This window comes from Globicephala melas, chromosome 20, assembly GCF_963455315.2.
Source record: "Globicephala melas chromosome 20, mGloMel1.2, whole genome shotgun sequence".
Classification (NCBI taxonomy): domain Eukaryota; kingdom Metazoa; phylum Chordata; class Mammalia; order Artiodactyla; family Delphinidae; genus Globicephala; species Globicephala melas.
In genome coordinates this window covers 46,345,145-46,360,298 of record NC_083333.1, presented here as the reverse complement: position 1 = coordinate 46,360,298, position 15,154 = coordinate 46,345,145, and the positions used below count along the sequence as shown (strand labels likewise).

At 42.0% G+C, this 15,154-nt stretch overlaps 1 protein-coding gene and 1 pseudogene across 5 annotated transcripts in view; one reads left to right on the top strand and one right to left on the bottom strand.

The window, feature by feature from the left end:
* AP2B1 (adaptor related protein complex 2 subunit beta 1) overlaps positions 1 to 15,154 on the bottom strand; it is a 122,448-nt gene that overhangs the window by 23,734 nt on the left and 83,560 nt on the right. For all 5 annotated transcript variants that reach the window (XM_060290595.2, XM_060290593.1, XM_060290597.1 and 2 more), the window contains one exon: positions 14,216 to 14,345. In XM_060290595.2, coding sequence (XP_060146578.1) covers positions 14,216 to 14,345 — 130 coding nt within the window. The remainder of the gene's footprint in view (positions 1 to 14,215; positions 14,346 to 15,154) is intronic.
* On the top strand, positions 9,332 to 10,024 carry LOC132594178 (glutathione-specific gamma-glutamylcyclotransferase 1-like; annotated as a pseudogene).

Here is a 15,154-nt window from a genome sequence, read left to right as displayed (position 1 = left end):
GGGCTCCAAGACACACACAGAGCATCCTTAAGCTTCCAAATTTACTCTGAGAATATGATACAAAATAGTCGGAGGGAATTAGGATAATGGCTTAATAGTTGTGTGGTGACAAGTTGTTTTTATTTTGAAGTGGCACACAGACATAGGTTAGTAACAGAAAAAGTTCCCCAAATGTTAGAATAGTCACATGTTCTATTTTCCTAGTTATCGCCAGCCTTGGAAATAGGGTCCATTAACATGTTGTGATCTTGCCTTTTCAAATATCAATGAACAGAGTAATGGAAGCAGCAGCTTCTGTTTGTTCCGCCCATTTGAGAGAAAATGAATCTGTGACTGTAGGTCCTCAGATTAAACTTGGGATCAGGACCAGACCCACCCAGGTAAAAGGGTATTGAAACAGGGGCAGGGGGTAGACTGCAAAGCCACTAAGAAACAACTGGCAGACAGAGTGTTTAGGGATACCCTGTTTGCTAAGATGAGGAGATGCCCTTGCTGAGTTTGGTCAAGAACCAGATGCACCTGATATTTGTAAACACTGTCTTAAACGAAAGCAAAAAGGGTCATTCAACAACAGATATTTATTAAGCACCTATTGTGTGCCAGGTATTGTTCCAGGCACTAGGAGATAAATCAGTGCAGAAAAAAAACGAAGACAAAAACTGTTGCCCTTTTGGAGTTTGCAGTCCAGTGACGGGGGGTGGGGGTGGGGGGTGGTGGGGGGGGGTGGGCAGGAGAGTAAGAACAATAAACAGTATTTAAAATGGGTAAGTGCTCTGGGGGAGAGTAAGGGTAAAGGGGATCAAGAATACTGGGAGTAGAGTGAGGTGGCCTTATCAAAAAGGTCCTACTTTAGCAAAACCCTGAAGGAGGCAATGAGTCATGCAGATATGGCAATTGGGAGAAAGAACATTCCAGACATGGGAAACAGCCAATTGAAAGGCCCTGAGGGTGCAGCATACCTGTCTGAGGATCCATGAGGAAGCCAGTGTGGCTACAGTGGAGTGAGGGGAGGAGAAGGAGATAAAGTCAATGAGGTAAGGGGGAGGCGGAAGGCATGGCTAGATCACACAGGGACTTGTAGACCATTGTTAGGACTTGGGCTTTTCCGCTTAGAAAAAATATCAATGCAAGTTGTTCCACACTGGCGATGTAAACCCATGTATAACAGGGCAGTGGTACAGCAAGAATTAAGCAACTGCCACAACTCTGATAGGACCATACCTAGGTAGAGAGGGTCACTGGCAGCTGTGTGCCTCAAAAGGAACACAGGGTCAAGGGAAAATAATGCTAAGATATACTGCATCCATTCCTGCTCCAGGCAGCTTCCTCCAAGTTTTACATGTTAGGCAAAATAAATCAGAAACTTACAGCAAAAAGCGTACTTGATCTCTTTCTGTCAATACAGAACCCACCTGCCGTGCTATACTGACCAATCTGGTTACTACCCGTAAGTAACCAAATGCTAACCAAATTAATCACAAGCCCCTAATGCTCTCCTCCAGCAGCCTACAACAGAATTACTCTACGCAGTTTCAGCTGCCAGAAAGAGCCAGCAATATTTTCACAGGCCTTTCAGCCTGACAGACAGATAAGTTCCCCAAACCCAAGGTCTTACCTTAAACAGGTTCCGCCCGACCTACATAGGCTCTCACCCTAAAGGCACGATCTTTCTTTTTCCCTTTAATGACAGATTTGTGCACCTTGCTAGGACTGGGTGACGTGCCCCTGGTTGCAGCTGTTGCACCATAGAATACTATGAATACACAGAATACGAGTACACAGAATACATCAACAGCACGAACTATTTGCTATGCAGGGCTTACTGTTAAACTTTAAAATACATTTCGTACATACAGTACTGAATCACAAAATGGTGAAGGCAGGACTAATAAACTATCAGTTAAAGTTATCAGCTATTCCACACCCCAGTCTGGTATATCATGGGACTGAAGACCCAGTAAAAACTCAACAGAAGAACAGACTTCAGTAATGAGAATGAATGAATATTATTCATTTTTAAAATCCTGAGGTGAAATTGATCTAGAATCTAATCTAGGTTCTAGGTGGTAAACACACAGATTAGTTCATAGGAAGTTAGAAATCAAGAGGGTTCACAGGTGTGCCTATGTACTGCCCACTATATTATTTAACCTCAACATGGACAAAAAGGCAGGCAAAGGTGGCTGTCAAGATGACTGGGTACATGGGTAGCCCACTGTGCACAGATGCTATCTCTGGGCAGTTTTACTGGGGAATCAGGTCACATACAGAAGGGGCAGAAACTATTGTCAGAAGCACAGCATGAGCTATGGAATTGAGAAGTTTGGTGCTTTCATAGTTGGAGTATCTGCCTTCCATCTCCTTCAGTGGCTCCTGGAAAGGATTGTTGCCACTAAGCTAAGGACCACCATTCATTCACACACTTTTCAAAAATAATTAAATAATGTTTTCCTTTGTCTCCAAACTGTAACTGAGTCTAAGTACATTTACCAGTGTCTCCACTTCTTTCTTTCTTTTTTTAAAAAATATCACTTATTTATTTATTTATTTAGGCTGCATTGGGTCTTCGTTGCTGCACACGGGCTTTCTCTAGTTGCGGTGAGCGGGGGCTACTCTTCGTTGCAGCGTGCAGGCCTATTGCGGTGGCTTCTCTTGTTGTGGAGCACGTGCTCTAGGCACGCAGGCTTCAGCAGTTGTGGCTCGTGGGCTCAGTAGTTGTGGTTCACGGACTCTAGAGCACAGGCTCAGTTGCTGTGGCTCACAGGCTTAGTTGCTCCGCGGCATGTGGGATCTTCCCGGACCAGGGCTTGAACCACGTCCCCTGCACTGGCAGGCGGATTCTTAACCACTGCACCACCAGGGAAGCCCAGTGTCTCCACCTCTAACCGTTTTTTTTTTTTTTTTTAATTAGAACAATAAAACTGATATCTATTTGCAGAACACACAAACATATGTCCTTCCATAAATTTAGGCCTTCCTGAAGTGGAATAAAAGGGAAAATGAATTCAGACTGAGTATATTTTCATTATAGGCCCACCTGACTGATTTTCAGGCCCTATGAACCTTGATTCAGAGAGAAACTTGTTCTATAAAACCTCAAACTGTAGAATTAGGATCTACAGATAGAATTTAAAGACACATAAATTTTAGTTCAATATAAATAACTTCCTAAGAGAGTTTTAGGAAGATGGAATGGGCCATTTTAGGGTAGTAAATCACTAGTAGTATTCATGTAGATGCTGAGGCTCCAATCACAGCTAATACAAGGCAAATTCCATCAGAAATAGGGTTTGAAACAGACAATATTAAATGTCATCCTTACAACCAGGAGATTTTACATTCTTTCTGTCTGCACACTCATACAGCTCAAAGCTTTTCTCAAGTTTTATTTTCAACATGTATGAACCTCAATACCATGAAACCTATGTATAACCTCTATATTAAAAAATTGTGAATAAAAGAAATTCTTTTCCTATCTCACTGAACATGACACCATAGCAAAATAGCAATATAAAGAGAACAACACGAATGAGGGCAAGATATGGCTCTCAAGTGGGCTTCAATCCAGCTTAGGAAAATCCCAGGGTGTTTCCTTTAATTCCAACCTATAATACACCCTAAGGCTTTGCGTAAAAATTATTAGCCATAATGAGAACATAAGTACTAGAAACAAGTACCGACTTTTTATTCAGAATTTAAAGTCCCCTACTGCAAAAAAGATCACATGATTCAATCTATTTTCTAATCATTTATCAAACCAGAAATACAAAACTAATTCCATTTTTCATCATCAACTCCTGACTTACTATCATGATATAAAGATGGCTGAGATTTTAATAGACGAAAATGCACAAATCACTTCTATTACCCTGTAGAACTACTTTGTGAAATTTATTACCATTTGCTCAAGATTCTCAGCATGGACTTCTGTTACTTGAGTAACCTTAGCTCACAGGCTCTTTTCAATGAGAGATTAGCTCCCAAGCTTGGGTGTCCTACGAACTGAATTCTGGGTTTCAGGAACAACTGTCTCCTACCACTGAGGGCAGATTATTTTTGGCCACGCCACACGTGGGATCTTAGTTCCCTGACCAGGGGGTGCGGGATCAAACCCGCACCCCCTGCAGTGATAGCACAGAGTCTTAACCACTGGACTGCCAGGGAAGTCCCTTAGAATACAGAATTCTTATCTACTGCTTATGTGTGGTTATTCAAGCAGGGCCGTCGCTATTAACAAACACATTCCTGGGACTTCCCTGCTGGCGCAGTGAAAAACAATCCGCCTGCCAATGCAGGGGACACAGGTTCAATCCCTGGTCCAGGAAGATGCCACATGCTGAGGAGCAACTAAGCCCGTGTGCCACAACTACTGAGCCTGTGCTCTAGAGCCTGCAGGCCACAACTATTGAGTCTGCTGCTACAACTACTGAAGCCTGTGCGCCTAGAGCCCATGCTCCACAACAAAGAGAAGCCACCGCAAGGAGAAATCTGTGCATTACAACGAAGAGTAGCCCCCGCTCGCCACAACTAGAGAAAGCCCACGTGCAGCAACGAAGACCCAACGCAGCCTAAATAAATAAATAAATAAAAATTAAAAAACAAACATATCCTAAAAGAGAGTCCCAGAAGCCAGTAGTTGAGTTCCGGTTATAGAAAGACAAAAGATACTGTCTAGCAGAATCCTGATTATCCAGACAAAAAGGATAAAGAGGGTTCTTACTAAGGCCAACCTAGTGAAAAAGGAACATCTAGTATATAAGATACCCTATTTCTCAGATGAGACTAAAAGAAACATTTATAGTCCTGATGTGACATGAAAAATATATCAAATTTGAAGCAGCAATCAGAAAAAAACAATTTTTCCTTTGGTGGTAAAATATTTTCATCTTTCATAACCAAGATCTTTCATAACCATTACCTACATACTGCTAATGGAATATTTCAGATTCTGTCCTGTCTACAGGGGTTATTTTCAGCATTGGATCTATCTGTGACCTGGGAATCTCTTATAGTTCTCCTAAGATCCACCACTTCAAGGACTCAACGTCTATTCAAGCAGCATGTGGTTCCATAAAAGCAATCAGAGTGCACTGTCCTCAACTGTGGATCCCGGAAGAGCAAAGGAGGCTTTAATACTGAGGTTGTTTGGCTTGCACAACAGTCAAGAAAAGTCAGTAAATGCCAAGCTGGTTTGCTTCCTTTCATGGAAGCTGCTGAAAAGGTCTTCCGTTTGGAAGCATTTACCAGTTTTTCTGGTACAATAGCTACAGCTGTGGGCTTTCTGAGTGTGAACAGACATATGGAAGACATGAAATATTAGGGACAGGCACCATCTGCAACTGATTGTCTCACAGGCTGGGACTGCAATATAGGAGTAGCAAGGGACACACTTTTCTCAGGGCCATACACTGGCAAAAAAAAAAAAAAAAAATTGGGGGGACTTCCCTGATGGTCCAGTGGTTAAGAATCCGCCTTCCAAAGCAGGGGATGCGGGTTTGATCCCTGGTCAGGGAACTAAGATCCCACATGCTGTGGGGCAACTAATCCCGCACTCTAGCGCCCGGGTGCCGCAACTAAGACCTGATGCAACCAAACAAACAAAAACACCCTTCTGGCTGACAAAGATCTTAAAGATATGAATAAATGGGATTGTAAGACTGTGTCCTTTGCCGCTAGCATCCTCAGCACTTCCTGCCCTAATCATTCAAAGGTTAAATGAACACAGTTGATGAATACTGCCTTGTTTTAGAAGAGACATTTAAAGAAAAAAACAAGACATTATGCCTTTTCCCTAATTAATATCCATCCTCTTATTAAACAACACTTATGTGGGGTATCAAGGGCATACGAAGATAGATAATAAAAATCATATACACTAAAGGACCAATTCTTCATCCATAGGTTAACCTCTAACCATAAAGTAGTATAGAAGGAAAGAAGAATTTTTATGAAGGGGCCATCAGGCTTTCAGGTAAAGACAGTAGACTGAAAATCACATTTAAATTTTCTTTCTCTTGGAAGAAATTCTGCCATAATTAAAGGGAAAAAATTTAAAGGTATAAATTCATAAAGACGGGGAAGAGAATATACAACTGCAACAAAATCTCAGTAACTGTGAAACAAATGGTGTTAGCAAAAATACCACAGAATTCTCAAAGGCTTAGGACTGGTAGCGCCTCTGGAACTGTATGGAGGGGAAATGGGGGGAGGGGATGTTAAAAAAAAGAGGATCAAGAAACTGTTACAGCCCTAGATCCCCCCACCATTCTAAGCTACCTCAGCCCCTCAGCCCCTGAATAAAACTGAAAGATTGATTCTTTCAGAGAAAATAAGATAGATGGCACTTTGGGACTTCCCTGGTGGCGCAGTGGTTAAGAATCCGCCTGCCAATGCAGGGGACGTGGGTTTGAGCCCTGGTCCAGGAAGATCCCACATGCCGCGGAGCAACTAAGCCCACGTGCCCCAACTACTGAGCCCACGTGCCACAACTACTGAAGCCTGTGCGCCTAGAGCCTGTGCTCCACAACAAGAGAAGCCACCACAATGAGAAGCCCGTGCACTCCAATAAAGAGTAGCCCCCGCTCGCCACAACTAAAGAAAGCCTGTGCGCAGCAACGAAGACCCAATGCAGCCAAAAATAAATAAATATATAAAAAATAAAATAAATAAAATAGTAAGATAGATGGCACTTTGAAGGGGATGCCAGGCATGGCTGAGGGGTGGTGAAGGAAGTGAATTTATGCATATACTGAATGCTGAGACTCTCCAGCCCTCTTTCCCAATTTAGCTCCCAGGAGGCTGGTAGACACTCTTTATATTCTAAACAGGAGAGGCAAGGATAATTTTTTGAAAAATTAAGCCAGCCCCTAAAGAAAGACATGAAAGTTCTGACATAGAGGATTCTAGCTACCCTCGGTGATGGGTAACTGGAGCTCCTAACCTGGCCCTCATGGTTTAGAGGGCCATACTCTGATCTTCCTCTGGCCTCCTCAGAACCGCTGTATAGAAGAATCCACACGGCCAAAGAGACATGCCCAGGTAGAACACATAGAATTTCCTGGCTAAAAAGCCCTAACACTGTTTCCAGGGCCTTCTTGAAATGCTTCTACTGGTCACTTTTCCTGAGGGTCAGTAAGCATATCCGTAGGCCCAAGGGATGGCCAAAGGGTGGAAGTTGAATAAAGGAAGAGTAGGCTGTGAAACAGGGTTCTTCAGTTGCACTCCTGAGTGAACAGATGGGGAATTTTAGTAAAGAATCAAATGGAAGTCCTAGAACTGGAAAGTACAGTATCTGTTGTTGTTTGTATTTTTTTTTTTTGGCTGTGCCGTGCGGCCTGTGGGATCTTAGTTCCCAGACCAGGGCCTGAACCTGTGCCCCCTGCAGTGGAAGTGCAGAGTCTTAACCACTGGACTGCCAGGGAAGTTCCGAAAAGTACAATATCTGAAATGAAAGTTATACTGAATGGATGTAACAGAACACTGTAGCCTATAAAAGGAGAGTCTGTATACTTGAAGACAGATCAACAGGAATCACCCCATCTGAAGAACAGAAAGGAAGAAAACAATAACAACTAAAAACCACCCTTAGTGATCTGAGGGACAGTATCGAGTGGTTACACATATGTGTAAGTGGAGGTCTGAAAGGAGGGAATAGAGATGCTGAGGCAGAAAAAAATTTAAAGAAATAATGGAAAAAAAAATTCCCCAAATTTGGCAGAAACTATCAATTTACAGATCCAAGCTCAGTGAACCCGAAGCCAGATAAATACAATGAAAACACCTAGGTACATAACGGTCAAGTTGCTGAAAGCCAGATAAATACAATGAAAACACCTAGGTACATAACAGTCAAGCTGCTGAAAGCCAAACATAAAAGAAAAAGAGAGGGTGCCCATAGATCAGCACTGTCCAACAGAACTTTCTGTAATGATGGAAATGTTCTACTTCTGCACTGCCCAATCTAGTAACCACCAGCCATGTGAACATCTGAAATGTGGCTGACGCAACTGAGGAAGTGAATTTTTAATTTTATTTTATTTTAATTAATTTCAATTTATACAGCTATAAGGGGCTAGTGGCTATCATACTGAACAGTGTAGCTAAGAAGCCTTATGAGATATCAACCCATCATAATATGTGCACTTTACTGATTCAAACCAACAGTAATAATAAAAACAAAAAAAGTTTAAGATATGGAGATAATTAAAAACTTGAGAACTGACTGGATATTTGATGTTAACGAATTCTTGTTAATTTTTTAATGTGCACATAATTATTGTGGTTATGTTTTTAATAAGACACCATCTGTTTTAAACATATATATTGAAATATTTACAGATGAAATGATATAAATGTCTAAGATTCACGTCAAAACAATATGCTGCGGACAGGGGTATAGATGAAACAATATTAACTATGGGCTGATAATTATTGAAGCTAGATGATGGGCACACAGGGACTCATTACACTATTTTGTTTACTTTTGTAGAGTTAAAAATTTTTCATAAAATGTTTCTAATTAGAAAGTAGAGCAAAAGGAGAAAGAGATGGAGAACAGGACAAAAAAAAGGGAGATCGGTCCAGGAGGGTCAACATTCAAATAGCAAGACTTCCAATAAGAGAGACAGAGAAAATGGAGGGACATCTATAAAAAAGAAAAACTCCCAGAACTGAAGGATACAAGTTTCTACATTGAAAGAGCCCAAAAAGTACCTAGTAAAATGTGTGAAAAGAGACACACACATCAAGGCACATCACTGTGAAATTTCACAACATGGAGGATAAAGAAAGGATCGTACAAGCTTTCACTGAGAAAGAACATGGCATAGAAAAGGATCAACAATCAGAATGGCTTCAGACTAGGAAGCAAATTATTTTCCTAACCTAGAATGATATACAGAAACCATCAGACAAGTGTGAAGATAAAAAAGACATTTTAAAACATGTGAAGTCTCAAAAACTTTATTCTCTACATACTTATTCTTAGGAAGCTACTAGAGGATGTTTTTCATCAAAATGAAGGAGTAAACCAAGGAGAGAAAAATACAATAGGAGACCCAACATACCAGACAGGCAAAGGGAATGAATCCCCAAGGCTATTATGAAGGGAGATCCCAGGATGACAGTTCCAGGTGTTGAAGGAAGTCAGTTCAGACTGACACAGTCAAAAGACTCCAAAAGGAGACTATAAGAAAGTGAAACCGATTAAGACTATCTTGAAGGGTCTGATCTCACTGCAATTTGGGAATGAATTACAGTTAACACAAAAAATTAAACAAACAAGAGCGGCCAAGCAGTGCCAGGCCAGGTGGGTACGTCTGTCGGTCCTGCCATGCCTGCACCGGAGACCAGCCCTGGAGGCGGCCCGGGCCCGTCCTGTGGCCGGCACCGTGAAGCAGGAGTTGGCAGCCCAGAACACCCCACCCCCCAGGACGACGGCGGCCCCCAAGCGCTGTGGATTTCCGGGTATGGCTCCCTGGTGTGGAGGCCCGACTTCACCTACAGCGACAGCTGTGTGGGCTTCATGCACTGCTACAGCGGCCGCCTCTGACGGGGAGACACCTTCCATTGGGGCAGCGACAAGATGCCTGGTCGTGTGGTGACCCTCCCTGAAGATCGTGAGGGCTGCACTTGGGGTGTGGCGTACCAGGTGCAAGGTGAGCAGGTCAATGAGGCCCTGAAGTACTTGAACGTGTGGGAGGCAGTGCTTGGTAGCTATGATACCAAGGAGGTCACCTTCTGCCCTCAAGATGCCCCTGACCAACCACTCAAGGCACTGGCCTACGTGGCCACCCCGCAGAACCCTGGTTACCTGGGCCCTGCGCCTGAGGGGGCCATCGCTACGCAGATCCTGGCCTGCCGAGGCTTCTCTGGCCACAGCCTTGAGTACTTGCTGCGCCTGGCAGACTTCAGGCAGCTCTGTGGGCCCCAGGCACAGGACGAGCACCTGGCAGCCATCGTGGATGCTGTAGGCACCATGCTGCCCTGCTTCTGCCCCACTGAGCAGGCTTTGGCACTGGTCTGAAGGGCTGAGCCCCTACGTGGACACAGGGGCCAGGTCCCTACTCCAGTGCACACAGACAGACTTGATATAGCTGGAGCCCACTGAGAACACTTGGTGGGCCGACTGGGGCCTCTCTCAAGCCCCTGCCTGTCTGCCAGCCCCCAGATCTCCTACCTGACACTGACTTACTACTTGAAACTTTATTTCTTGCACCATGTTGGTGTGGTGGGCAGGGTGGGGGGCCTGCCCTAGATACAGGGGCCCTGCTGAGCGGTGCCCCACCCCAGGCGCCTGTTGCCTGATCAGATTCCCCCCAGTGCTGCTGCTATCCCCATACTACCCAGGCCTCTACCTCCCCAGGGAGCCTCCAAGAGCCTTGACCCTCTGCCCCTGACTCCAGACCAACCATTCCCTAGCCCCAGAAACAACACCCGTCAAAGGTCCCAGCCTGCTGGTGAGGGTAGGAGAGAGTGAGGAGAGGGGGCCCTACAAGAACTGAGGCCCCTGCCAGCCGTGCTCATCCCCCAGGTCCCCAGGGCAGATGGATCTGGAGGCCAGACACAGCTGCTGAGGCTGGGCCTAGGCCTCTTACCCATTTGGCTTTGTTTCCCTGTCCTTCTGTCTGGGCTACTCCTGTCTGTTTGTTGGTCTATTCCTGGGAAGCTCATCACTATAGGTCCTGGCACCTTACCAATCTGTCCCATACTATAATCCATAAACTGATCTCATTAAAAAGAAAAAATTAAACAAAAAGACAGGTATTAATGTGTAAATATCTAATTACTTATAAAAATTTTATGGAGAAAAAAATAATCACACTATATAGCTCAGCTATGAGGAGTATATATAATCATAACAACATAAACAATGAACACTGATGAAAGCAAATTCTAAGACAGCTCTATCAGGAAAACAGGAGGATTGGAAATATGTATGTAGATGACGGCCATACGTGGTGAGAGAAGGCTGGGGACTGCGTTTTTCTTTAACTACAGAACTAGTTGACTCTAAATTGTATTTTTATAATCCCGATAAAATTAAAATTTGAAAGAACGGTGCTATCCATTTTCTCACAAGAGTTTATAGCCTGGTGAAAAAGGAGGCCAAGCAGCTGTGAGAACACTACAGCATCTATACAAAGATTGGGATGAACACGTGTTATATCATTGTTCTACTGTCTTTTTGCAGACACTGACTTGAAGAAGCAGTCAGCTGCCAGGTAGCAAGTTTGAAGGAGTATATTGGGAAAATGTTTCTAAGCAACTGACACAGATGATATGAAAAACGAGGATATCAAAGTTGGAGAAAACTCAGAGAAAATTCATTTAGACATTTGTTAAGGTTTTTGTTTTATTTAAATAGAGGGGATCAATTCTCTTTTCTTTTTAAGGAATATAATTATATGATATAAATAAACTCAAGAGAAGCTCCCAACGGAGGCAAGCTAAGCTTTACTTTGTGTAATATTGTTACGTTGAATTCACAAAGGCTTTTACAACCAACATTATTAGTACAGCTGAAAAAATTTTCTAGGTCAAATTTCTAGTAAGTATCTAAGGTATAACCTATTTTACATTTTAAGAGGGAACAGTGTCTTTCAATAATGTTTCAAAAAGACTATAAGCCAATAAGTAGTTTGACTATGTTTTTAATGAAAGGTTTTTGTACTAAATGTTACATTACAGTTTTGGCGACTAGGTTTGATTTATCTGTCCTACGTTGATATCAATTTAGCCAAAATAGCTAAAACTCACACTGCTTTCAAAATTTCATTTCCTAAACCCCCATTTTTTCTTTCCTGATTTTATGGTCTGGAGTACTAGAAAAGTACTAATTTTTCCTGCATGAGCTCTTGAATTTAAACATTATGTTCGCATAACATTTAAATGCCAATCAACCTTTACCTGGCTTTATCTGGATCTTTATGGTCTAAGCTTGTTGAAGTTAAGATCTGATTCTTTTTGTTCATACTAGGACAAGAGCAGAATGGAAGCTGAAATCTGAAGTAGCCCAGCACTTTAAGCTAGTCATTAGCTTCACCTTGCACTAGCAGACATTAAATAGAGCTGCTCACAGCGGGGAAAGAAACTTCACCTCTTTGCAAGTTTTTGCTTATCTTCTCCATTGGGCAATACCAATTAATGAGAAAATAGCCATTATTATGACATCCCTGCAAGAAAAGAATCCATGGGGAAAACATGGAGAATCAATAGTTGACTACAGATGGAAACTGCTTCATTACATTCTGCTTAGATAGAAAATTTTTAAGATTGCTTTTTATAATGTCACGTTTGTGAAAATGAAAACTTGCTAGTCCTAATATCATAACAATACTTTTGAGGGAGGGGTTTGGACTAAGATTCAATTTCTTTTATGAGGGTTCCTATTTGGGATGTTCATTTCACTGAATGTGAAATGGAAATGCAAATAGGGAAGTAAACTGACATTTATTTATTTACTGTTTCCTTTTGGTTTTAAGAGTAGGAAATTTGCCCTCATTTCTGTGACCCAAATTCCCTTTCCTAATTCTAAAGTAAAGCATTCTCACACCCATGCTGACTGTCCTCAAATATTTGGCTTGAGGCTCTGTGGGCCAACAGGAGGTTAGATTTCAATGAAAAGAGAGGAGATGTAAATTTGAGTTAGTTAGTTTCTTTTAGGATTCTGTGCTGGAAAAGCCCCTTAACACATTAGTCTCATTATAGCAACAGAGCCAATTCCTTCTGCACAGAAATCCTTGTTTTGTTCTTCTAGACTGAGCCAAGTTATATTGTGACTCACTCATTGTCACTCTAAATCATTACACCCTTTGCTGAGAAAGAAGCAGTCAACTGCTGAGGCAGCAAGGTAGTTAGTCAACTGGCAAGCAGGCTTGGTGCACTGGCACTTAAACTCTTGGAGAATGTTACTTTCAACTCTAAGTAATTTTATTGCTGATGTCTCACCATAAGTACTAGTATCCCACACTGGTATTTCCAGGAGATTGAGCAATGGGATCCCACCTGTCTTGATTGGAAAGTGGAAGGCTGAAATATTTTGCTCATCATTTGAAACATATTTTATAGTCTCATTCACACTATTCTATCATTTCAAGTTCTCGATAGAAGGGGATAGCAATCCTCTTTGTTGCATCTTCTGACTGACTGTCAGTCACAGTGCACCTTTCCCTCTTGTTTTTTTTTTTTTTTTTTTGGTTAAATTGTGAGCTGACTTTCAGTAGAGATTTTCTTCTCAGATGGGAGTCCTGATGGCCTTAAAGTTCAAAACCATTGCATAAAGGCCGTTTTGCATTTGCTTCTGCCAGGTACCCTGGGTTTCACCAGTTCTGGTCCAATTTTACATTAATTTACTGGTTTGGAGAATTCTTCACGTACACAGTATAAATTCGGGCCCTGGATTTCTCACAAGAGGTCGCCCAGAACCCAGGTCAAAGAGAACTCTCTCATCACTTGCCCCTGTGGAAATCTTTTTCTAGTTCCCCTTTCATTGAGGGACTTGCCCTTCCAGGGTCTCAGCTTTGTACAGGGATCAGTTACAGTTCCCCATCTCAGGTCAGCCCAAGGTGGTCTCTTCTGTCCTTGTGAGCATTAAAACCCTCAACTTCTTGGGCTTATATCTGTATTTTATCCCTTGAGGGTTGCTACAGCTTCAGCTTACATGCTTACTACTCTGCCTTCACGTTGCTTGAACCCCAGAAGGCTTAAATTTCAAGAGAAATTCAAAGTGGTGAAAACGAAACGATACTCTAAGCTAGGACCTTAAGCATTCTAAAAATTCAATATTTTCAAGATGGAGAGGCTCTTATAAACTTCATAAAGTTCTGAGCTTCTCTAAGATGCTGCTACACTTACCACACACTTATATTTAAATACAGATAACCCAACTATTTATAGCTGTGTGTTCAAAATGACCTCCACACAGCTCTACTGAAATCTATTCTTGTGACATTCAAATTCCCTATGAAAGTCTTAAGAAAGAAAAAAGTTTGTACATAACACCTTGAAACGTTTGTTTGTTGAGTAAAAAGAAAATAACTTTGTGTCAATGAGTGACTTCTGTGTGTATTTTTAATGAAAAATAAAAGTCTTCTCCACAGATTTATTTCAAACCCTATTCCATGACCAAATCTAATATAAGAAAGAGAGGGGTTGCTTTACAGATAACATTGGCAAGACATAAACCTGCACCCCCTGAGTGAAGTAAAAGTCTAACCTGCAGGTTGTTCAGAGGCTCCATCTTCATGACTGGGCCCAAGGTGTTGAGAGGCAGGGAGACATCAATGCTCTGGTTTGGCATCAGTGGTGTATGGATGGCCAGAGGAGTGCTGGGGATGACACCAAAGCTAGGAGAGAGGATGAAGAAACCCCAGAGGTTAATCAGGAGGCAGGATTTAGTCACGTCTTTAGGTTTCGATGGCTTTTTACTCCATTTGAAGGAAACAAATTCTAATTTGCTGTAACACTAGTTACAACATAACCTCTTTTTTCCATTAAGAAGATTTGAGGAAGGAGAAAACATTCATAAGCACAGAACTGGTTTGCTAATGCTCTGATTCTGAAAGTTTCTTATGTTTATCATGCCACTAGAGGGACAGGTTTGATAAGCATCTTTTTCTTATACATCTTCCTTTAGATAATCTTTGGGAGAAAGAACACTTAAGAATACCCACCCTGTAAAGTATAATGATATTATTTCACTTGCTTGATAACCTGCCTGATCAGACCAGATGATGATTTACTGGTAACTCTCATTTTCTTTCTTCTTTATTTACTTACACAGGATACGATCATTGGGAAAGAGCCAGTCTAAGTAAAGCAGAGTTGATTGGCTTAAACATTCCAAACAACACCCCAAAGGATAAACTGCAGACTCAAATCTGGCCACTTTCTTCACCTAAGGCAGGCAGTGAGTACCCACCAGTTTGACTTCTCAGAGAAGCCTGCCTAATAATAATACAAGAATAGTAAAGAGATGGGAAAAGCCTGAGTCTGAAGTTACAAAAAAACCCAAAAATATATGAGGGAAGACGGACATGTCTTATGTCTCAGAAACATAAGAATACAATTTTAAAAAGATGGAGCAGAAAGGGAAAAGTAGGCCCATAGGTATAACAAATAAACAACTTAATGATATAAATTTATAATGAATTTA